This window comes from Akebia trifoliata, unplaced genomic scaffold, assembly GCF_017979445.1.
Source record: "Akebia trifoliata isolate Shusen 1 unplaced genomic scaffold, ASM1797944v1 Contig00283, whole genome shotgun sequence".
In the NCBI taxonomy this organism is placed as follows: domain Eukaryota; kingdom Viridiplantae; phylum Streptophyta; class Magnoliopsida; order Ranunculales; family Lardizabalaceae; genus Akebia; species Akebia trifoliata.
The window spans coordinates 23,334-48,125 of NW_028236931.1; the positions used below are offsets into that span (position 1 = coordinate 23,334).

Sequence of the window (24,792 nt, forward strand, 5' to 3'; positions counted from 1 at the left end):
ATTATTAAATTAAATATTATTTTTTTATTATTCAATTAATTTGTAGGAAGCGATTAATAGGATGATTGATACTGATCCCTCTAGTGTACATAGGGATTTGGACCATGATCCAGTTGCAACAATATGTGCATTATTTAAACTCTTAATTAGTCTATATAATGTCTCTTGAAAGTATTAACATTATTTATTTATTTATTATTATTTTTTGAATAGATTTATGGTTGTGATAATCGAGGTCTTGTATGAGGCATGGGTCTCGGTGTTTCCAAAACCTTCATGCATTATACAGTTCCATTAAAAAAAGTCCTAAAAGATCAACAAGCATCACATCAAACATTCGAGGCTAACTTGGAGGCTAAGTATAATGCTAAGTTTGAAGAGTTGACAGAACGACTACAAGAAAAGTCTAGAGCACGCAAGTTATTAAAAGAAAATTTGCTTTTTTATACCCAAACTGGAACACTGATGCAACCTTTCTTTAATATTGGAAGTTCTTCTAAAGTATAAATTTTAATTTAATTAAATAGTAGATTTTATTCATATTAAATATTTGAATTTATAAAATATTTATGTTGCCATCTAGTGTTTTGCAATTTTATAGGCGAGACACGATACAACACAACAGGATGCACAATCAAATCGATCAACTGTGCAAACAGCTAGAGGCCATTGTAAGCTGCTTCGTATATGAAAGTCGTGTGATCCCATTGTCGTAGGGAGAGTGACATGTGTGTCTGCTACTGATCCAGATTGTTACAATGTCATTATTGATGATATCCTTGTTGGGAGCATGGAACTACAAAGTGAGGAAGGAACTTTTGAAGATTTGATAATCGGAGATGTCACTGAATGGCCCAAATTTAGGACACAATTTTATTGATGAAGAAATGAAAAAAAAGTAATTTAATTTCGTATATGCAGTTGCATTATTTCTTATTAAGAAGCTACACTTAAATGTTGTGATGATACAGATGCAGATGCACAAAGAAATCCAATGTCAGGTCGAGAGTTAGGTGTAAATCCAATGTCATTTCGATACATTTAGTTTTTGGTACATTTAATTTCACTACATAGACTTTTTACCTACGTATGTTTTACGATTTCTTTTATATCTATTTTTATTGTTGTTAATTAACCCATTTTTAACTCCGCCAATGTAAAATTATATGTTTTACATTGCCGATCCCAAGCCTGGATAAAGGAGGAGGGAAAAGGATGGTCCCAAGTCCGGATGACTGTTTGGAGCTGGAATTTCTGTTGTTAACTATTGATAGTGCTAGACTTTTGGATATGTAATTATAACTTTGGTTATATTTTGCTTTAGGTTATATTCATGTTTTTGTATAATTCTACATTTTTTTGCATTTCTAAATTGAGCACATTCCATGATAGTTTACAAAATCATGTTTGCAAGTGTTCTTATTTCAAAAGGCTGCTCTTAAGTATCTGTTTTAATCCCTTGCATTTTTTTCTTCTTGTTGTTATTATTGTTGCTTTTGTTAGTAATATCAATTACTATTGGTCTTGGGATCTTGGTATGGAAAGGAGGTTAAAAGTAGCCAGACTTTTTCTTCTCAAAACAACACTTGTAGAGATGCTTCCTAAGAAGTTGGTTGCCAAGAAATGACTTAATTCAGTATGCTTTCTCTAACTTGATGTTGCCATTAAAGTTGGGCTAACTTTCTGCACCATTTATATTTTATACGTTAGGTATAAGTTGGGTTCATATCATCTGTTTCCTTTACTTTTTGGTATTTGCCAACTTTCCCTAAATTTTACTCCATCTCTTGAAACTGAAAATGAAATCATAGGACTCTGAATCAGTATATGTGTAGGGGTTGAGTTTTAAGTGTACTATTATCCATTTCACTCATGCCCATAACAGGAAAACAGAAAAATAACTAATTGGTGATTGTATGTAATTTGTGACGATACATTCTTTATCTTTTTCTGATATCTTGGTGCATGTTTTCATTGTAACTGTTGATAATGACCTTGCACTTAAAATATATATTTGTTCAATCAAAATCTAAGATTTTGTGGAGGAGTGACAAGATTAAATGGTTTCTTGACACCTCCACCTCTGTAGGGGTGTACAAAATGCTAGAAACAACTCTGTAGGTTGTATTCACTACGTCATAATGCGCCAAAAACGACTGCCCCTACAGTCGCAAAAAGAGTCGTTTTAAAAGGAGTGGTTTTTTAAAAACGACTGTCCAAGACAGTCGGAAAAAAACGACTGTCAAAGACAGTCGGAAAAAAACGACAGTAAAATAAGGATATAGCGACGGTCAGCGACCGTCGCTATAGGGTATTTTAAAATAAAAAAAATATATTTTACACCTGCCCCCCTTCACCTGTTGTTAAATAGTGGAAATACCCCTATGTTTGACATTGATGTCCTAGACCCCAACTAACAATATGAAAAGACCCAAATACCCCTCGTCTTCAACTTTCATAAATGTAACTAAAAATCATTAATGATCTCCCACTCCTGTTTCAAATCAACACCCACATTCAATTCAAACTAAAAATCACAAAGAATAATTCTGAAATAGACAGATATACAATCCATCAAGCACTTGGACACAGATAAAATAGAAATCATAAAGAAAAAGAAAAAAAAAACTTAAAATTCCCTTCTTTTTTTTAATATGTAGAAACAACTCAAAATGGGATAAAAAGGTTGATGGTGAAAGAATTTGAACCTAATCCCAAGTAAGACCTCGAAATGGTCAGTATAAAACTTTTAAACAAATAATAAAGATAAAAAATGATCTAATAACAAAAAATTTAAAGACAGTATACGTACCTGCAAGGAGTGTCGGATTCACGACGATATAATTTTTTTTGATAAGAGGTTAAAGATGATATAAATAACAAAGAGAAATAATTAAAAGAACCACAATATGTTACCAATAGGGAACAATGAACAATCTAATGCTTGTAACGCAAAACATATCCAAATATACAGAACCTTCAGTTGTGTTTCGTGATGTCTCATGCAGTAACGCAAGTGATGTTGATAACGAGGCTTGAAGAGTGGAAAGAGAACGCAATTCTCATGAATGTTTGACATGAGCCCTTATAGATCTATCGCCGTACAATGCTGCCATAAATGCATCCTTATTATAGCCACAAATTATAAAGGTGATAAAACTACTACTAAAAAATTAAAATAAGCATTCACATACAAGGAACCATCTCCAAATAACAGATGTGTTAATTGTTCAAGAGAATCCAAATAGTTCTTTCATACCAGATCCAAGAGTTTGTAGCCCATAAATTAGAAGAGTGATAAATATAACAAATAGGGAACACTAAAAGAAGAAAAAACAGCATACCCCAAATTCAGAATTGGCAAGAGATTGAATGAAATCCATTAAATAGCACCAACCTGGCAGTGGAAGGCAGGGTTCTCTACAAGCACTGCTGCAGGTTTAACATCCGAGAAGTCCTTCTCTTGCAAAGAATTGGATATGTCATTAGCGGAGAAGGGAATGCTGCACCAAGAGGCACTGCTTAGAAGTAGTTCTTACTATAGTAAAAGTTCCACATCATCTTACAATGCTTCCGCCAAGACTGAAACAAAACATCGGCTTTGGGGAATGTTTCATATTGTATGGGTCAAGGCAGTCTCGGTTTTTCTCCTGACTAAGAGAATGCCTCATGGCAAGATTTCAAATCTTGGTTCAGACCCATGTTACCTGATTCGTGGGTTCGCTTGGTTTGAATTCGGGTTTGCATTTCGTGGTTTGCCACTCAAGAATGAACCTGGTTTGTAGGGTAGTTAGAGGTGCGGGCAAAGGTCATTGGTGATTTCATCGTAGGAAATTCTTGACTTCTGGTGTATAACCTGTGGAGCAACCAACCAAGGGAAGTGATGATAACATAAGATGGCGAAATTTTAAAGTAACTAAATTCAATGCTCGTAAAACATTATATTTTCAATAAAACCAACACACTTGTTGATGAAATCAACGGGTGCTAAATAAGAAAAAGTTACCAAATATGCTTTCCAAGTAATCTCATGCTGTTACCAAAACATCCTTCTTGAATGTCTTAAGATTGTCATTGTTCCAAATTTGTATGGCTAATCATGTCTTAAATATTCACTGGAATTTTAATTTGGACACCAATGTATTTTGTAGGTAATAATTAATAAAATTTACAACAAACAGTAAAATGATTGATAGTATGAACTTCACAGTTGAACCAAATTGAAGTGGTCTACCAAGGTCACAAATTAAATAGCAGTATGCAACATCCACGCAAGTTCCATATCGATATACATATCAGCTTCAAGTGTTGACACTATACCATACAAAAAATACTTAAGACCAGTCTGCCCCAAATTCAACAGTTTTAGTACTATCCATGCAGTCTAACAAGCTCTTAAGCCAAGTGAGAAACTTCAAATAATCAAAGGCATATCATACACCAGAAACTCATTAGTAAAGATAAATTTAACCAGTTGTGACAGTATCTACATTTTTAATTTTCTTTTCCTCTCTTTTCTCTTCTGCTGTATTAGTAGGTAGGTCTCCTTAACCTCCTTTGTTCCTCTTGGTTTAGATTAATGTACCTCATGTTTATGAAAATTATAATAATAATAGTAATAACAATAATTACAATAACAATAATAATAATAAGTTATCGTATTAAGCTTCAATACATGAAAGACGTACCAAGAACCCCACAGCTTGCCTAATGTGCTTAAGTTCATCCCAAGACGAGCCTGCATACTGCAATGAACCAGGAATCTTCAGATATAATTAAAAAATAATAATAATAATAATAAAGTAAAGCTAACTAAACAGGCTAGTGAAAATCATGGAAGGGACTTGCGTCTTCTTTTGCTTGGGCACACCATAACTCTAATTCAGCCAACCCAGATTTCACATATTCTCCATTGCTGAATGTACAGCACTCATGACGTAGCAGAAGACTAAAGCAGCATGTAACAGCATCCTTATATATACAGTAAACTTTTTAAAGATTTATGTCGAAAGACGGCACAACAGAACAGTTATTACCTGTTAAAAAGTTGGACGTTGATATAGGAGAAAATCTGAGTAAAGATCTTCTGAATAAGAACCGGAGGGACCTGAAACAAGGGAAATTATAAGCCTAACTGGGCAATATAATGCACTTGCTAATGGTGCTCAAATCCTTAGTAGCTTAATATAATGCACTTGCTAATGACGCCAATGATAAAATGCACAAGTTATTGCTAACTTACGCAATAGGTGGAGAAGCGGTAGGGATCACTCCTATTTTCTTTGATGAACCATCAAAACATTCCAGAAGTAAGATTGTTAGCTACTACATGAAATAAATGGAGTAAAGTACATGGTAAAATTATGCACCAAAAACCATGCATGTGGACCAGAGACATTGATAAAGTATCTAGGTATCAGGTGGCGAGCTAAAACTATGAGCATGAGAAGCATAACTAAGCATAGAGTCTTAAAAAAGGAATTCCATGGCTGCTGACAACTTGTATTTGTGCTCCTTACATGCCTTACGGCAATATGACGTAGTGGCTAGACCTCATATATCATATAGGTAGACAACACACCAACCAGTCATTTGGAAATACACAAAAAACAAAAACAAAAAAAATCAAATAGTTAAAATAGCCTACCGAGCACAACTCTAGAATACAACCAACACTCCATATATCACATGGGTAATTCCATCCAAGTCCAGTACGGACAAAATCACAGTGGTTAACAGTAGTACAAAGCTGCCAATTATTCTTAAGAGACAACCAAAAAAATAAAAAAAAAGGTAGGCAACAAGGGAGATGCGGATATCAATAACATCATACCAAGAATAACCTCAGGTGCACAGTAATGCCGTGTTGATACGATGTACCTATGATCCTGATGCTCATAGGTTGTGCTACCAAAATCAATCACCTTGATAGCACTTAACTTCAGAAGTATCTTGAAGTAAGACCCATCCTTGGGCGATCGAGATGAAACCTTTACATCTACAATATTTTAATGGTGTTATTAAACCAATGAAATAATAATAAAAGAAGGTAGGCAAAGAAAAAAGAAAGAGAGGATTTTCAATTTCTGGTAGGAAGAAGATGAGATCCATCTTTTAAAACGTAACTAACCTTGAAATCTGGAATTTTTACATACTCTGGCGAAACAAGAAGTATGTTCTCTGGCTTCAAATCAGTATGGATGAGACGCAAATCATGCATAACTGCAAATTTTATAAATACAATACCAAAACATAAGCACTTGTAGCAGTGGACACATAATTCAACATAACAACCATCTACTGATTAAACAATTTAACTGATAATAGCAAGCAAAGGCAGAGAGGACTGCCAATGATAGTCAAACCAGTTCAGTATTTTTACTTCCAGTCCAGATATATGATATGAGATAAAATCTTGAGGTCACTCCAACACAACTCTTTGAAATAATATCATTGAAATAACATTTCATTCCAAAATGACACTCATATTATAAACTTTTTAATATCACACTTACTATTTATAATAGCGTTTGGACCACAACATTACCTTGAAATTAGATTTCTTGTGACAAACAATATATTGTATTCAAAATTGCTGATACAATTATTTTATCTGCGGATGTATTATACAAGAGTCGTGATAATCAGACTACCCCACATGGCACACTCAATTGACTCTCCTCTCTTGATGCGACAAGTTCGAGAACTGTAGATTTGTATGTTTTGTATCTCGAAACGTACAGATCTATGGTTCCCAAACTTTTCACGTCAACAAGTTCGATTGAGTGTGCCATGTGGTGTAGTCAGATTATGATAAATCATTATACAACTCAAAAAAACAAAAGGTGCCATTTAGCCAAGTAGGCTTTGAGGAGAGTTGATCCCATGACCTATGTTCAAATCCCATTGAAGCCATCTTCACCCCATTAATCCCTTGATGGCTTAGCAGGAAAAATAAAATGTTTAAAAGAAAAAAAATGTATTTGTTTAAGAAAGACTTTGAAAATGGACTGTGAACAAACTCTCAAAAGTCTAAAATCCAATGGTGAAAACATGTCTTTTTAAGAGTTGTTAAAATTTTGTATTCTACATCCATGTGGCATCCGATCATGTTTTTGGATGCCACATGGACATGCAATCCATATAGGTAGTTGATCAATGACTTGAACACTTTTTTCGTTGTCTGTGGATCAAGAACTATGCTGAATGGTTCGTTATACGGATTTGAGTGGGAAACGTCCAATCACAAGAAGGAAAAGAATTTAATAGAGGAACTCCCAAGCATTTGGTGATCTCAAATATGCCCGTCAATGGAATGTAGACTCTTTTATCTTGCTCATTTATGCCTCTGAAATGTGGTTGGGGCCTAATATTTGAGCCTATTGGAGGATAGTAATTAGGCCTTACGCAAATGGGTGGGGGTTTGGAGCACAATTCTTGAACAAGTAAATGGAAGTGAATCAGTAGACATTGATAATTAATCAAATCCAGAAAAGATAACAACAATTACTTGGTAAAACCCTCCAACTTGGGGCATCTCCACTAAAATTAACCAATCCAGACAGAGAGAGAGAGTATTCACTTGTTATTGGTCCCAAAGAGTTCCATGTGCTACTATTTGGGTACTAAACACAGTAGCTTTTTTTATATTGGTCCACTGTTTCTGATAAGCTCATGTGGACCAATACAAAGCCAAACTATCTATCATCTGACATCACCAATGAGTGTAACATAAAATTTTCCCAACATCATAATAAAGTTATAGACAAGTCATCATATGTAAACAATCCTGAATGCTCAAAAAAGTACATGATTTAGATGCAAGCGAATGAAAGAAAATATTTATCGAATGCAATCCATTCGATTGGCCTAGGTAAAAAAAAATTGTTTAGCGTTGCAAATGCGTAAGCCTGTTTATAGTGAGATCAGTAACTCAAAAGGTGCAGACAGATCACAAACCCAAGATCTGTTGCTCAACAACTAGGCCCTCACCTACCCAAACAAGTAGGTTTATTCTTAAATGTCTAGTATTGCCATCTCAAGTCAATGTAGGATACCAGGACATGAATCCAAGTAAAAGTTACATGAATGAAAACTAATGGTCCCTTGAACTATATCCAACCTTTCCACAAGGAAAAGCCTAGGTAGAGAAGACCATGTTTCCTTAGGTAGTCGTAATCATATAGAGCGAGAAATATTGCATAAAATCAAACCCGGCCGAAATGAACCTGAACCAATCACAATAACTAACTCTATATCACATAAAACTAGGTAAATCCTCATACGCTAGCAATTCAAATCATTCAAAAAAAATTATAAGAATAAACTATATCACATAAAAAAAAATTCTCCAATATTTTCGTTTTTTGTTTAGGAGCTAAATCTGTGGACATAAACAAGAAACAATAGAAGGTGACAGTAGTTGGGTATGTTGAGGCAAACAACGTCTTGAAGAAGGTTAAATCAACAGGACACAACAGTATTTGCTTTAACAAGGAAGAAAACATTTAAAAAAACCTAAATTAATTAAGGAAAATCTGAGATTCAATCAAAAACTTTAACATACCTGAAGATTCGATCACAAACCAAGCAAAGGGAGAGAGATCCATCAAAGCCCTAAAAATTTGGATCAAACGCCGATCGATTTCTTTCCAAAAGCGAGATAGATTCGAGAAAAGCGACGGATTCAAGAGAAAGCGCGAAGACAAACAGAGTTGAGAGAGAAGAGCAGTAGAGTGAGAGTGAGAGGAGAGACAGAGACGAGTAGAGAGAGAGAAGAGCAGTAAAGCGAGCGTGAGAGCAGTCGAGCGGGAGAGAGATAGAGGAGAGAGTCGAGTGAGAGAAGATAAGAAGTTCGACGGAGATCGAGCTTCAATAAACGAAGGTCTGGAAATAAATTTTTCTTAAGAGTGACTATTGGCACCCCAATTTTTACTTATTAACGTCAGGTTCGTTGAAACGACGGTTAAACGACAGCTAAAAACTGTCGCAAAAAACGACAGCCTTTAACAGTCGTTTTTAGCGCAATTTTGGCATCGTAAAAAATCCAATATGACGTAGTGATTCTACATTATTCGTGGCTTATGTTTTACCAGAACTCATTTTCTGATTGTGATTTGTGGATGACTTGCAACTTCTTCTGGATGACAGGGAGCTGTCAATTTTGCTCTGATGATGTCACAAATGGAGGGAGGCTGTCCAGTTGATTACAACACAATCACAGATCTCTTCCTTGAGGTACATCTCTTGTATGTCGTTTCTTATGTTGGTTTTATAATATTAGGTTGATAACAGAGTGCTCCCATATTTGTTTAACCATCTGGAAAATGTATTCAAGCTGCAAAGGTTGGCCTGACGTCAATGATTTACTGCTCCAATATTTGAATAACATAACACTTGGGATTGTTTTGTTTCTATTGTTTTCTATTCCAGAGGAACCTGATTCGTGAGGCAATAGCCTTTCGGTTGGACATCCTGAAACCAAATTTACCAGAACATGCATTCCTTCAAACAAAGGTAATTATTTGTTGATAGAGTTCTTGTAATTCTCTCTTTAGTTCACATATCTCTTAAGCACCATATCATTTGTGTTCTGTGCAGGTCTTGGAGATCAATCTAGTGACATTTCCAAATGTAGCAGACGCTATATTGGCTAATAGAATGTTCAGCCACTATGACCGTCCCCAAATTGCACAACTTTGTGAAAAAGCTAGTTTGTATGTGCATGCCCTTCAGGTATGGCCTATTGGAATCATCTTTTGTGGTTTCTACAAAGAATTGGTCAAAGTAATGGCAGTAGGCGGTGTTATATCAAGTCGGAATTTTGGTTCCTTTCTTGGTTCAGGTATCAATTCTGTTAGGTTTAATATTTATGTGATTTTTCGTTCGAAATCAGTTCTAGAAGATGAAAGGTTGTTGATGATTTGAGTTGCATTTCGTGTTCGTCTGCTGAATTTTTGTTTGCATGGTTAAAATTCGTATTGATTTTGATGATTTATACTTCTTTATTCTTTAGTTCAGTTGAATTTGTAGATGAACCGATAGGATTTTTGAATGTAGAATTTATGCCTCTTTTTTATGCTTGAGGTGAATTTTTAGTTGCATGTAGTTTCAGTAATTGGTTATAGAAGATGAAAGTTTGTTATTGATTTGAGTTGCATTTTGTGTTCTTTTACCGAATTCTTGCTTGCATGGTTGAAATTTGTGTTGATTTTGATGATTTAAACTGATTGGTTCTATAATTTAGTTGAATTTCTAGATGAATGGATACGATCGTTAAATGTTGAATTTGTGCCTCTTTTTTATGAACTTGAGCTGAATTTGTAGTTACATCTTCAGGACAAACAACTAAGGGAAGGGTCAACAAAACGTGTGTGAAACAGAGATTCTGACTGAGCATAAGAAGAAAGAGCGAGAAGCGGCAAAGAAGGGGAAACAATCATTTTATCTCAAGAAATGTATATTTCCATCTCTCCCTTCTCATATATCTACTATAATTTCACAGAGAAATTTTACAAAGCTTAATATGTTTTTCAATTTTTGCAGCGGAAATACGGAAGCGAAAGCTTATTGAGAAATATAAGAGTCTTAAGGTGTGTCCAAGCTTTTAGAATACATGAACCATTTTGTTTGAGAACTATTGCAGAAATTAAAGTATTGTTGTTTCCCTCATTTATGCATAGGAGAGAGAAATACCTGCGGATCCGATCGCAGAATTGTTTGCAGAAGGAAGAGATAATCAGGCATGTATCCAACCTGCATTAATGAAAACATCATGGCTATGTCTAAGGCCTACCACCCAAGCATAATAAAAAAAAGTATCAATCATAAAACTAAGAATAAAAACCCAAATTATCATCCCTGTATGCTTGACATTTTTCTGCTATTCCACTGCCTGTATGCTTGACATTTTTCTGCTATTCCACTGCATTAATGATCTATTCCATACACTTGTTGAAGAATCTGATTGCCATTGCTTCATCAATTTTATAAAATGTAAAAAATGTCACTTTGATAATTTTTATGTCTTTAATTTTTGAAGTGTTTTGGGACTTTAAATGTTACGGTTAGTTCATGGACTTGCTTTGTTAATTATGCAATATTATTGAGTTGTTTACAACCAGTTAAATTTCTACACTCATATTTACAGGTAGTATATGTCTACTGCGTACTATCTTCTGCAATCTACTCCACTATGACATGTTTTATAAACTTGCTTTCACCTGCTGACATGGAGCGGCAATCACTCCAAAGATGCTGTTGTTTGTGAGCTTGAAAACCATCAAATTCTTGGAACGCTTGCAAAGATGGAACGGAGGAGAGAGCGTTTTAAGGAGCCAATTTCTATGAAGGAGGCTGACAAGAATCCCAATCCACTATGTGATCTTGTGATTGAAACAACAGATGTTAAACAACAGAGGACGACAAAAAAGAGGCGTTGGGGTGTAAGTTAGTGCGTATTGACTTCTTATTAAGACCTTCTTATGGGTCTCATCAGGTTGATAACAATGGAGAGTAGATATTGCTTCAGACGAATGACCTGCTTATGAGTCAGTGACTGTCGTTTTTAAGTAAGGTAGAGAGTTGATTTTAAGTATTTAAATATTAAGACGAATGGTCATAGAGCAAGCCAACAATAATACCAACTTCGTTCCTTTTGCTAAAAAAGACAAGCACACAGAAACACGAGATGCGGTGTCAAAGAAGTTGGAGGAGGATTGCTGGGTCACCAAAATACAATTATGAAAGAGTAGCCAGAGAATTGTTAGATCAGCAAAGAGAGTCACCAAAATACAGTTAGTTCGACTGAAAGTTCAAATTATAACAACAACAGTAGAGAAAGATATTGTTGGGTCAAACCCACAAATTCAATGTGCCCATTAATTTGTTGTGACATTGTTAGGTCTTCGATTGGATCTCACAAATTCTTTTTAGTAAAAAAATTATTACATTGAAATGGATAACAGAAACGATGATACAACCTCAATTTGCACTTTTTAGCTATTGATTTTTTTTTTTTTAATTTATAAATAAATAAAAAAATGACAGTCAGTGACTATTTTATGCATTTGTAAATAAACGACTGTCAAAAACAGTTGTTTTAGCTGTCGATTTTTTCGACTATCAAAAGCAATCATTTTTTTCCAACTGTCATAAACAGTTTAAGTGTCATATTTTCCGACTGTCAAAGACAGTCGTTTTTTTCCAACTATCTGGGACAGTCGTTTTTTCCGACAGTTTTGGGTTGTCGTAATTAAAAAACCACTCCTTTTAAAACGACCCGATTTGCGACTATAGCGGCAGTCGTTTTTTTGAAAAATGACTGTCCTGGACAATCGTTTTTTTGAAAAATGACTGTCCTGGACAGTCGTTTTTGGCGCATTATGACGTAGTGATGTCGTGATAATCTGACTACCCCAGGTGACATACTCAATCGACTACCTGACATGACAAGTTTGGAAACCATAGATCTGTATTGCTCGGGATACACAATTTCCTTGAGATACACATTTTTATGATGAAAGTGCAGCCATGTATCCCAAGGAGCACAAATCTATGGTTGTCGTCGAACTTGTCACGTCAAGGTAGTCGATTGAGTTTGCCGCATGGGGTAGTAAGATTATCACGATTCAAAAGAAAAATCTCTCAAATAGATCCTAAGAGCATCTCCAATGGCAGGCCCAATTTCAATTTCTTAAAACAGTAAAGTGAAATACTCTAAGTGGGCTTAACGTGGGACCAAATGGAACCAAAGGGGTAGATTATCTCTAGCTTTGACCAAAATCTCTGAGGGGCATGTCATAAGTTTTGAAAACACAATTGGGAATGGGGCATGGATTTTATAGATTAAAATTTGGGAGGGGGCATGTTATCTTTGGAAACACGGAGGATAACTCCAAATATTGAACAAAACATGGGAAGGGCTTGTCCAAAATTGGTGGGAGGGGGGAGTAGCTTCCTCTCGCTCAATGTCTAATCCTAAAATTGAGGGAGCAGATCCTTTGTGGCAAGTTTTTCTTATTGCTCCCTGTAGCACTTTTCCCACAGTTGTTAGAACTTAGAACACCACGCACCTTGACAGAAAAATTACAACTTAATCCTCTATTATTGATGATCCTTCTCATTTGAAAAATAAATAAACATTTTTTTTTTTTCACTTGACCAAAGGTTTAAAAGTGGACGGTCACTGCACTCCCATATTTAGATGGATGATGTGGCACTTTTTCAATCATTATAAAGTGCTACAAGAACTATAGGAAAAAAGAGCTATAGAATATCCACTTTCAAATATTGAAGAGATTTGATTTTTGGGGAAAAAAATTGAAGAATTTTTGCAAAAGTTTAAAGAAGAGATTATTTATGGAGAATTTTTTGTGCACAATAAAGTTAATTTGAAATTTCATCGAATCTTGGATTGACCTATCACAGAACACTGTGTGTATTGATGGCTTTCCTAATGTGGTATTTTTATAAATTGTGTGTAGACACCCCATTTTTGTCTAGATCGAACTCGAGAGCACCAAAGACCTTTCGAGAAGGGATTTGACTCAAGTCAATGTTCAAGTGGTCGTAAAGATCCTACGTGGAGTCAACAAATAAAACTGCATTTGTGATTTTAGCCTGGTATAGAGGTAACTAACGGCCAGGCTTAATTTTTTGGCCTGGCTAAAGGTTACCAACGGTCAGAAGAAATTTTTATTCATTATGAAGGTGACCAACAACTAGAAGGAAAATTTGCACTAGCCATTAGTCACCTAAGGCCAAGTCTATTAGATAGTTTTAAGTCTCATGTGCATTCAAATTTGTTAAGGTTATTTACCTTAAACCACTTCTTAATATTGTATTTCCTCTAGAAAATCTTTTCATTTTACTTTTTTATCTTTGTTTTATTTGCTTAAATAATTTTTTTATCTTTCTTTTTAGTAATTCACCAAATCCCCTAATTAGGATTCTAGTATTGATTGGTCTCCACTTAAGGTCAATTACCCCATTAACCTTGGTTTGTTGAGACACATTAGAGGCAAATCTCTTTTCTACCACTTCTATATTCTTCACAATTCAAAGAATTTCCTGGCATTCAATGTAATTTGACCAATTTCTAAATCTTATAGCTAATTTGTCCACCCAAGAGAACTATTTAGAATTTGTGTCTAATAACCAATCTATCATTAATTTGTTAGAGATTCTCTTAAGGAAAATGATCAAAGAAATCAAAAGCCTACCATTTAATTATATGTCATTTGGGTTGTTTCCTTAACATTTGACCCAAAGCCAATGACTTATGACTTTTCTACCTTCTTCAAAGAATTTTCTAAAAACTAGGGCCTTTTACAATCCTACCCTCTTAATCGTCATGATTGGTGAGACCTTAGGAGAGTGAAAGACATAATTTAATACTCCAAACTCTTCTTTTTTGGATTTTGGATCACGAGAAGTATTTGTTTCGATCTGTATCTTTCTACTTGTACTAAGTATTGGTGTATCCAGATTTCGTTATCTCATTTAAGTCCAAGGAGTGTAGAGGTCATTTAGATTTTCTATAAAGGTTTTGTTGTAAATATTGAGGACTCCATGATTTGGGACAAGTTTATCCCCAAGGGTCTTCCAAACTCCTATAAATAGGACCCATATTCAAGACAAAAAGGAGGAGGAGCTCAAGAAGCTAATAGATGGTGATGTTTGGACCAACTAATTCCAAAAAAGTTTCATGAGCCCAATGGTATTCCAATCTTTAATTCTTCTAATTCCAAGTCCACTTTTTTTAAAGGTCGACAAACTTTGGACTAACTAACTAGATGAAAAGACCTTCTAGAATTGAATCCACTCCAAAGGAAATTGTTTAACAAAGACTCTATCTTGGAGAGGTATTATGAAAGTCCGTGATGTTTCTAAAAATCATATTAGATTTTTAGTGGGAGATGGGTCGTCAGTTCAATTATGGAATGATCCGTGGTTAGATGGTGGTACGTTGATTGGTCAGTTTGGGAGAAGAGTTGTGGTTCGTATGAATAGTACTATTAATGCATTGGTTTCTGATTTTGCGGGGAATAATAAATGGGAGGGCTTAGTTAGAGATGAGCTTCGATTATCTGAGATTGCAAATCAAGTGGAAAATCATCACCCTGCATGGCCAAATGAAAAAGATAAGATAGTTTGGAAGGCCAATTCTAATGGCAAGTTCACTTTAAAATTAGCTTGGGATTCAATTCGAAAACATGAAGCGGAGATCAATTGGCATAAGGTGGTTTGGAATAAGCTGAAGATTCCATGCCATTCATTTATTACTTGGCTTGCGACTAATAAAAGTCTGTTAACAGTTGAGAATCTGAGGAAGAGGGGATTATTGTTGGTTTCTCGATGTGTATTGTGTTGTAACAATGTGGAGGATAACGAGCATCTTTTTTCAAGTGTAGATATTGTAGTGCAACTTGGGAAATTGTGTTGAACTGTGGTGGACTAGTTAGATAGACGGTGGGCAATATTGAAGATGAAGCTGATTTTGTTCGTAACTAAGTGCACATGTCAAATGTATTGAGCCTTATGTTTTGCTCAACCATTTATCATCTTTGGCGTGAAAGGAATCGACAAATTTTCAAGGAGAGGGAAGTCACTGTGCAGCAGCTTAGTCAAATGATTATGACAGATGTATATGGAAAGCTTGAAGGTATAAGGACGCCTATAGCAGCTATTTTTCATTTGGTCTAGTTATGGGGCTGTAATGGAGAGATGGTTGTTAAAGAAAATAGAGAGGTTTGATGGAATCCTCCTTCAATGGGCGTGGTCAAGTTGAACACTGATGGCTCGTTGTCAAAGAATGGTGCTGGAATTGGATTCATAGCAAGGAATGATAGTGGAGAATTGTTGACTGTTGGGTTTGGTCCTTCAATGCATACAGATATCATAACTATAGAGATGGAGACCATTCTTCATGGTTTGAATCATTTGCTGATGAGAGGTTACTTGGATGTAATTGTCAACTCAGATTCGTTACTTACGATTCAAGGGATCAAGGAAAAATGGAATACGCCGTGGAAAGTTATTAATATGGTCAAAGAGATCAAATCTATTATGCGTGGCTTTAATTCAATTTAGTTGGAGTTTTCGTGGCGAGAATCTAACAAAGCTGCTGATTGGTTAGCTAGGAGTAGAGCAGTTCATGAAAATTTAAGTTTTTTTTAATTCTTTGAATGTTCTTGTGGATCTGTATAATATCATCTTGGAGGATTTGAATGTTTCTTTTTTTCGACATTAGTTTTTAATTAATATATCAGGGTGGAGCCCTTCATAGCCTCAACTTATCAACAATTTTTTTTTTAAAAGTCTCCCTAAGGAGTACATAAACTTGTTTTGAAGTTTTAGGACTCTAAATGATTAAATCTGTGTGGATTTTCATCAAAGTCACAAGTTCACAAAAAATTCTAACAAGCACCTACTTCTAGTAGAGACTTGCTCATCATATTAATCTGTTCATTTTTCAAAATAAGATTATAGCTATTTTTTTTTTTTAGTTTTTGTATAGTTTTTTTCTATTTTCAAAACCCAAAAAGAGTTTCAAATCTTTACCTATGGTCATATATTGGTAACCATCTTAGAAATGTGGGATAAGGTGTTTAATACATTCCTTGTCCTTCAACCGAACCTCCTTACTATAGATATCTAAGTAAATCATTTCTTTTATCTTTTGGATATGTGAGTCACTACAAGCCGAAAAATAAAATTTGAAAAAACCTTTTTATAGTGTCTATTCATACTTTAATTGAATGGTGGCGACTCCTAAACCCGTGTAGATGAGCTTAAAACCTCTCCAAAGGTTTCGAAGTCCGTGTATCTACATTGTGAATACCCTCAATACGCAAGGCGTTGTGCAAGTGATATGTCCGAATTCTGTGAAAATGCAACAAAAAAAATTTTCTTGTTATTTAGATTGACGACTATTAACTTTTACGAAAGTATATGGAAAAAAAATAATTACAAAAAAAAAACCTTAAGAGAATATCATTTGTCATTCATTATCAAAGATCATTGTAAATGATCGCAATCACCATTGGAAACCCTAGGTGAAAAGATTAAAAAAGGGTAGCTTAGGTATTTCATAGACATTATAAACGTGAGATGAGGTAATGACTATTAAGAAAAGATAATTTTACTAAATGAACTACTAAGAGACCACCCAAACTTAGGGATTATTTAGAAAAATGTCCCTCCACCAAGGTCCTTTAAGTAATTCTCCCCAAAAAAATTATTATCAAATAGTATAAACTAACAAAATAATTAATAAATTTTTAAAAAATTACACATTTTAAGATTGGCAACAAAAAGAAGTAGGGGCATTTTTGGAATTAAATCACAAAAATAAACTTTTAACGAAAACCCTACTTCAACTGGGGTTGTGATTTGTGTTAACAATTTTGAAAAGACTTGGGATCCAATAATGTGTCTCGTTCCTATAATAAAGGTAAAGTGTCAACATGGCACATTTTTGTTGAAGTTTGAAACACCCAAGGCTCTAAACCATGTTGTGCACACAGTCCATGTGTTTGAACTCCAAATGTGTCACGCAGACATCTAATGTTGTTATAAGAATTGATCATCGTTCTGGATCCTGACTTTTTCTTTTGGAGTAGGGATCTAATCAGGTGAGCCGTTCCTAACCAAGGTCAAGTGGCACCCTATTTTATGTCACGTGGCATTTTTAGGGATCCATTGACATATGAATATGTGATCCGTGGTCCATCCCTTGGTGAACCTACATACCAAAAATCGTATCAAACACTTATATCCACTAGATTTAATCTCTTATAGAATAATTTAAATCGAACAATTAGAAATTATTCTTAAGACAATTCTATTATCAATGGATTCACATCATCAATCAAATTGATCTTTTGTGTATAATTCACCAAGGGATGGACGACATATCCATACTGTTAGTAGGTCGCAAAAGAAATGCCAAATGACATAAAATGAGGGGCACCTGACCTTGGTTAGGAACGGGACACCTGACCGGATGCCTACTTTTTCTTTTAATAATTTTCCCTACTCACTTTCAGGAAAAGTATATGAAAAAAAAAAAAAAGATCATTGTCCTTTGAGACCAAAGCATTAAGCTCAGCGCGGGACTAGCTTACTAAAACGTTTAAAGCAAAAAAGTAAAGTGAAATACCTTCTTCCCTAAGTTAAATATAAAGAAAAGGTTGGGAGAGTCTTCACTTAATAACGCAGTTATCTCCTTCATGGGTAAATATCTTACGAGCCTCATGCTTTATTACTATTTCCATCTCCCTCCTCACACATTTATCTATAAATATTAAACAGACCATCACAGATAGAGCTATAGCATGGTTCACAAGGCAAACTTCCCATAAAAAAAGAAAAGAAAAAGAGCAGACTACTACACACAGCAATGGCAAAAACAGAGATGACTATAAAGCTTCTGGTCGACAAGAAAGCCAACAGAATATTATTTGCCGAAGCGAGCAAAGATGTTGTTGATTTTCTTTTCGGTCTCTTGTCTCTACCACTAGCCTCCATAATCAATCTCCTAACAAAGAAGAGAATGGTGGGGAGCTTAGGAAATCTGTATGATAGTGTGGAGATACTTAGTTCCACATACATGCAGCCAAACCTAAACAAAGATTCCATTTTGAAACCAAAATCATCTTTCAATGCTGCCAACATTCCTCTCTTACTTCCAGACACGGATGGAAAACAGCCAAAATACTACCGATGTTGCAGTTGCTACTCCAAGTACATTACCGACACTGCGACTACTAGGTGTCCTAATTGTAGGAACCACATGTCCACTGAGGTAACCTACATTGATTCTGAGACTTCCAATGTGGCATCATCATCACCATCATCAACATCATCATCATCTAGCAGTGAAGGAGGAGGCTATGTGAAGGGTGTGGTGACATACATGGTGATGGATGATTTGGTGGTGACACCCATGTCCACCATTTCTAGCATTATTCTTCTCAACAAGTTCAACGTTCAGAATGTCAGTTTCCTTGAAGAGAAAGTGGTTAATATAACTATGAAGGAAGTAAGTAATAAACGTTCTTCTTTATGATGCATTTTCCTCTAAATCTCTTGGTTTGCTTTTCAATTTCTTGAGAATTATACATCATTTATGTTTTGGTGGTGTCAGGGATTGGAACTGCTGAGGGCATCATTGTGGTCGAACACAGTTCTCTCTGAAGTTTTCCTTGTGAAGAGTGAAACCCGTTAAGTATTATAGTCCTTTTATTGCTTGTAAACATATATGTTTACTAATCGTGTATGGGTCTTGGTTTGTTAGATCTTATTAGCTACTTAGTACCCAAGCAAGCTTTAAAGAACTCTTGATATTGTGAAGTACTGAAAGTGTAGAGGGATACTAAAGAGGTAATCGATGGGTTTGGTCTAATTATTAATAATTAGTAGCAAATATATTCTTCTTTGCTTTCTTAGCAAAAATCAGTAGCCGTCAACCAATTTCAATATCTTTAAAAGCAAAAGCAAATACAATAGTAAAAGTAGTTTGAGTTTCACAATGCATCACTTCACCACAATACCTTTTAACGCACCTTCTAACGCAGAAGAACTGTGGTGAGACAAAGGAGATCACTATATTACTCCTTAAATAAACCTTTGCATTCGCTCAAAATTTTCAAGAGCAACAAAGAGGGCTAATTGGATGAGTGTAGGCGGATTGCTGAATGAAGGAATTTTTCTTAAAACTACAAATTGTGAACTTCTTAATTGTGGTGATTCACTATTGGTTTGAGGATGGTATTGCCGTAATTCATTATTTGTTCAAGGATGGTGGCCGGTATCAACTAACCTAAGAGTTGTTTCCACGGTATTAAATCTCGGATGGATGAGACGACTCGTCTGATACATCTCGGTATCATCCACCAACGAGACGGATAGACAAGTCAAATGTATCGGACTAGATTTAAAACCATGGTTCATTGGTCTCATTGTTGAACGAGATGACTCAATCATATCAGAAAACTCGTCCGATACGACTCTGTCTTGTTCATGGATAAGACGAGACATCAAAACGAGTTTTAAAATCATGGTTGTGTCACCTCCCTTAAAACCTAAAAATCCTAGAAGCTTCTTAGAAGCCGTGGATATCGATCTAAGGTAGAATAGTCCTTCTCTTTCTCAAGGGTGAAGTCAGGATTTTCTTATATTGGGGGGGCAAATTATAGTTAGAGTCATGATAATATGACTCGTCAGGTGGCATACTCAATTGACTACCTGATGTGGACAAGTTTGGAATCGTAAATCTACGCACCTCGGGATACACTTTTTATGGGGAAGTGCAATTGTGTATCATGAGGCATACAGATCTACACAAACTTGTCATGTCAGGGAGTTAATTGAGTATGCCACCTGACGAGTCATATTATCATGACTCTTATAATTAATAGCAAGGCTGGAGAGCTTGAACATAACTGATTCGTTGAAAATAATTCAACTGGTTGAAGGGAAGTGCATTTAAGTCATTTCTCTTCAATATATGAATGAAGACCCAAGTTAATTGGGCAATGTCATCATCAATTTAAAGAGAAATATTGAACAAACACTCAAACTCTGCTAACGTGGCAGCATAGATAATGGTAGATTTTTCCCTTTTATCTTGAGGAAAAGGACTTGAAAAATGTTGGAATGACACAAATGGAGACACAAGGGTGACAAAAATGATGTTGTGGCATGCACATAACCTTAGATGCTTTTTACTCGTATCTTGCAAAAAAGCATCTACGGTAATGTACACGACACCATGAGTTTTTGTCACCTTTACGTCACCCCAACACAACTCAAAAATCTATGATTCTCTATACACTGCCATGTCAGCACAGTATCCAAAGATATCGGTCTACATCAACTCATTTACAAACAAAGGGTTTCTTTCTCTTTTTCGAATGAGTCGTGCAAGAGCGGCCTCAGGCTGGAATCTCATATCGCACATCTTGACTGTCTATACGAGTCTCCAGCCTGAGGTCACTTCAGCATTATCCTTCTCGGAATTTAAACCAAGATGCCTATACGTCCCTTGACCTTGATCTTCTCCAATAGATTAATGCAATATGACATCATTACCCTTGTTTCCAACCTGAAACTAGAAATCGAAAAAAATTTGATGTCTCTTACCAAAATCAGTTATTATCAACCTCTTGGGCAAAATTTTACCATAATTTTCAATCTTATGATTAATCTACTTTAATTTTCAACTCTAAACAATAATATAAGATTTTTGAAGTGGAAGAATAATGAGATTTTTTATAAAAGTTCAAAAAAAATAATGGGTCCAATATGATTTAACCCCTTAATCTGACATACCTGACCCAATTGATCTAAATCTACAGATGATTTCTCTAGGTCTAGTGTTGTTTCTAATGTGAAATGCAATTCAAACCGACCCAACCTGATTGACCGACCCGATGGATTTGGATACGATCTTGGTATTATCTCAGTCAGATCTGAATCAAGGTCTGAATTTTTATTTCCATGTGGCCTTAATGTCTCCAATGGTCCCACCAACGTGGACAAGCAACTTGCTTTTCAAAAAATGTTAAAAAGCATTAAAAGGAGGCGGGAAGACTACACCGCCATCATAGAACCGTAGATCATTTTCCTTAGGATACATAAGAAAAAGATTTATGTTCTGCATATCCCAAGGTAAATGATCTTCGGTTTGTGATGGGGGTGTTTGTTAGAAGGGGGCGGCATATTATCTCAACGCTTTATAAAATAAATCCCACTAAATATACGATCTACTTAAGACTCATCTAGAAAACATTATGCGGACATTTTGAAATAATTCTTCATATATAATTAGAAGGTGGCATGTGCAAACGCACATGTATCCAAAGGTGTTATTTGTAATTCAAAATATTAATTAAAGGTTGGTTTTGAAGATTACATAGTGGAAAAAGATAGTTTTATAATTTTAAAAACTAACTAACATGATTTTAGGGATGTGCCATTGGAATTTTCTTGATTTTTGACGAAAATGACCCTGATTATATACAGTCGAAATATTAAAGTGGGGCATTTTTGGAATCCAAGTTTTGGTGTCGAACCACTTCTACTCCACATTTTCCCATTATAAATTTATAGTATTAAAGATTAGAAGGTGGCATGTGCAAGCACACGTATCAAAAAGGCTTATCTGTAATTCAGCATATTAATTAAATGGTGGTTTAAAAAATTATATAGTAAAAAAAAGATAATTTTGTAATTTTGAAAACTAATCAACATGATTTTAGGGTTTCTTGATTTTTCACCAAATGACCCTATTTATATTAAGTTTAAATGTTAAAGTGGGGTACTTGTCTCTGTCCAACCATCCTCAATAGTAGGGAGTGTCAATGGGTACCCATTTAATTTGAACCTAACCAGAATTAGAATCGAAAACTCTTATTCTAGATCCCATTTTGCTGGAATTGATTTATATCGAATATCTTGGAAGTCGAATAGATTGAGAACTGAAACCGATAAAAATCGATAGGAATCAAGGATCAAAATTGTTTAAGGAGAAAAGTTTTGACAATTCTACCTTCGATTCCATTAATTTCATAATGGGAATTGGAATTGATAGAAATCAAAACCAATAAATTTAATAGAGTTATTGTCGCCACACCAAATTTTACTAATGCCACACCAACCATGTAATTGGTGTGTCATTAGTAAAAGTCAACATGGCAATAGCAACTCTCAAATTTAATAGTGCTAGTTCCTTCAGAACTGACCCCCTACTTCAAACATTTTTATATGACTAACTACAAAACTAGGGTTTTATTGAATATTTGAGGTATGCTTATGTTTTTGGGATAAATCCTTAAGGATGGCCACTAAGGGTGGATTTGAAGTCAATACCTCTGCTTCGTAAAACATGGGGGTTAAAAAACATCTTCTAGGTTGTCGAAGGGACAGTGATTATTTGCTCACATGGCTGTGAGCAAATTTGCTCATAGACCAACACTGTTTTGACATGTGGCATTGATGACATAAGTAATTATAAGAAATTTTTTCTCTCTCCTGCCCATGGTAAAAAATCGAAATTTTCTAATAAAATCATCTTGTCACATTAAAAAAATATGATCCAATACAAAAGTGTGTAGATGATGAAATTCTATGAATTTGAACAGAAAAAAAAAAAAAAAAATTTAAGTTATCTTTCACTATTATATTTTAATTTTAAATTTGGGTGCTCGGTAGCCATCCTTTTTCAATGCCATTGATCAAACTCGATTTTTATTTTTTATTTTTACCATGAGGTTTTTCATGAAATCTAGAAGGTTGTGGTGTTCGATTGCCAATATGATAATTCATGTGGATTTCACAATACTTTTTAAGATTTGAAATTTAAAAATAAAAAATTTCTAAATAGTGGATGTGTGGGCAAGAGAGAGCAAACCATCACTTGTCAAAACAGTGTTGGTCTGTGAGCTAACCATCACTTGTTGAAGGGATTATATTTTATTGAGTATCTTCAAGAGTAGTTTTGATAAATTTTTGTAAAAGAAAAATGATAGCCTTAACCCATGGTTGAGTCTCTCTAGCAAGAGTGATTTAATGCTCAAGACTCCAGTGTGTTCCATGTCAAGCATAGCAAGGGTAGTTTTATAACTAACAAGTGTAATTCTGTAAATTGGGGATGTCATTCAATACACACGGTTTGATGTGATTGGTGGATCCCCGTTTCTAATAAAAAAATCATAGGCTATCTCAAATATCCACCAGAATGCCTACATGCCCCTTCAAACTCGGTCTTATCCAATAGAGAAATGAAATGACTTTATTACCTTTTCAACTTGAAATCAAACACTTTTTGAATTCGATTTCTTCCCAAAATTAGTCATCTTCTGCCTCTTGGTAAAAAAACCTACCCTTGTTTCCAAGCTTAAGTTATGTACTATAACTTTCAAATCTAAAGAACAAGATAGATTAAAATTAATTTTCTATAGAGGTTTAAATGTTTGAAGATGAATAATTTTTTTATTTTCTTTTGATAATCAGGTATACCTGTAGATAACGGACCAAGCCTGTATTTGGACTTTGCCCAGTCCATAGACCATGCTCTTGTCAAAGGACTAGTCTCGGGGCACGTGCAACACCCGAACATCACACACATCAGGAAAGTGAAGGTACGCCCTCGTGGGTCACCCCTAACGAATTAATGCACAAACTGTGTATTGAACTCACGACATACGGACATTAACTGCATATCGGTCCAAAATTTCCATTCAACCAACCCCTCGGTGTTAAGATGAATGATTTTAAAAAGATAAAAGTAAGGTTTTTTATTGCAAGTTGAAAATGAGGGTATTTTGATCATGTTTTGTTACTCATATAGTCACCGAAGTATAAAGGAGTGTCTAATCATCCAAAAATTTGAGAGGGGGGGTGGGGGGGTAAAAATTGGAGGGAGTTATTGGAGATAGAGGTGGCAACAGAGTATCTCAATTTCAAACCAAAATACAAGGGTATTGAGTCCCTTTATTTTTTCTTGAATATAGTTGGCCTATGAAAGCCCAAATATAACCACTCACTGGGCACACATTATAGATTCATTTGGACCCCAAAGAAGTAATGATTAATGATGGAGTCACGATGGAACCTGTACTGAATCTATTTTAAGGTACAAGAAAGGCCGTTCGTGTATGTCACTTATTCAAGGGTATCTATCTGATTTGAGTTGATTCATGGTATATTTATTCTCTTCATGCTATATGATCATTGGGGATGTCTTCTTCGAGGACATACATTTATTTTATATTTTCTTTTTTTGGC

The 24,792-nt window shown here is 35.1% G+C and overlaps 2 protein-coding genes and 1 pseudogene across 6 annotated transcripts; 2 read left to right on the forward strand and 1 right to left on the reverse strand.

The window, feature by feature from the left end:
* Window positions 1-2,767: 2,767 nt before the first annotated feature.
* Window positions 2,768-8,849, reverse strand: LOC147381730 (serine/threonine-protein kinase AFC1-like). Of its 4 annotated transcripts, XM_086430035.1 has the most exons (9): window positions 8,567-8,849; window positions 6,131-6,222; window positions 5,834-5,990; window positions 5,243-5,280; window positions 5,037-5,107; window positions 4,689-4,745; window positions 3,708-3,856; window positions 3,398-3,503; window positions 2,768-3,109 (listed from the first exon to the last, which is right to left on the reverse strand). In XM_086430035.1, exons 1-7 carry the CDS (start codon window positions 8,607-8,609, stop codon window positions 3,763-3,765), a joined length of 552 nt encoding a protein of 183 aa, XP_086286161.1. In that variant the 5' UTR covers window positions 8,610-8,849; the 3' UTR covers window positions 2,768-3,109; window positions 3,398-3,503; window positions 3,708-3,762. The 4 variants fall into 4 exon arrangements, with proteins under 4 accessions (XP_086286161.1, XP_086286163.1, XP_086286160.1 ...); XM_086430037.1 differs by having other exon boundaries at window positions 2,777-3,109; window positions 3,398-3,856; window positions 5,243-5,273; XM_086430034.1 differs by having other exon boundaries at window positions 2,785-3,109; window positions 3,398-3,856.
* A 278-nt stretch (window positions 8,850-9,127) lies between these two features.
* Window positions 9,128-9,927, forward strand: LOC147381731 (clathrin heavy chain 1 pseudogene; annotated as a pseudogene). The gene is made up of 3 exons (XR_015174387.1): window positions 9,128-9,237; window positions 9,433-9,516; window positions 9,601-9,927. The product of XR_015174387.1 is annotated as a clathrin heavy chain 1 pseudogene (transcript).
* An 8,412-nt stretch (window positions 9,928-18,339) lies between these two features.
* Window positions 18,340-19,460, forward strand: LOC147381732 (uncharacterized). The gene is made up of 2 exons (XM_086430033.1): window positions 18,340-19,045; window positions 19,151-19,460. The coding sequence occupies exons 1-2, from the start codon at window positions 18,404-18,406 to the stop codon at window positions 19,229-19,231; spliced, it is 723 nt and encodes a 240-aa protein (XP_086286159.1). The 5' UTR covers window positions 18,340-18,403; the 3' UTR covers window positions 19,232-19,460.
* Window positions 19,461-24,792: the final 5,332 nt, after the last annotated feature.

Excerpts from the sequence above, each read along its gene's own strand:
- LOC147381730 (XM_086430035.1), bottom strand. The coding sequence starts at position 8,609 with ATGGATCTCTCTCCCTTTGCTTGGTTTGTGATCGAATCTTCAG. Across the intron at positions 5,991-6,130 it reads TAAAAATTCCAGATTTCAAG|GTTTCATCTCGATCGCCCAA; the intron begins GTTAGTTACGTT and ends GTAGATGTAAAG. Across the intron at positions 5,281-5,833 it reads TGCACCTGAGGTTATTCTTG|AAAATAGGAGTGATCCCTAC; the intron begins GTATGATGTTAT and ends GGTTCATCAAAG.
- LOC147381732 (XM_086430033.1), top strand. The coding sequence starts at position 18,404 with ATGGCAAAAACAGAGATGACTATAAAGCTTCTGGTCGACAAGAAAGCC. Across the intron at positions 19,046-19,150 it reads TTAATATAACTATGAAGGAA|GGATTGGAACTGCTGAGGGC; the intron begins GTAAGTAATAAA and ends TGGTGGTGTCAG.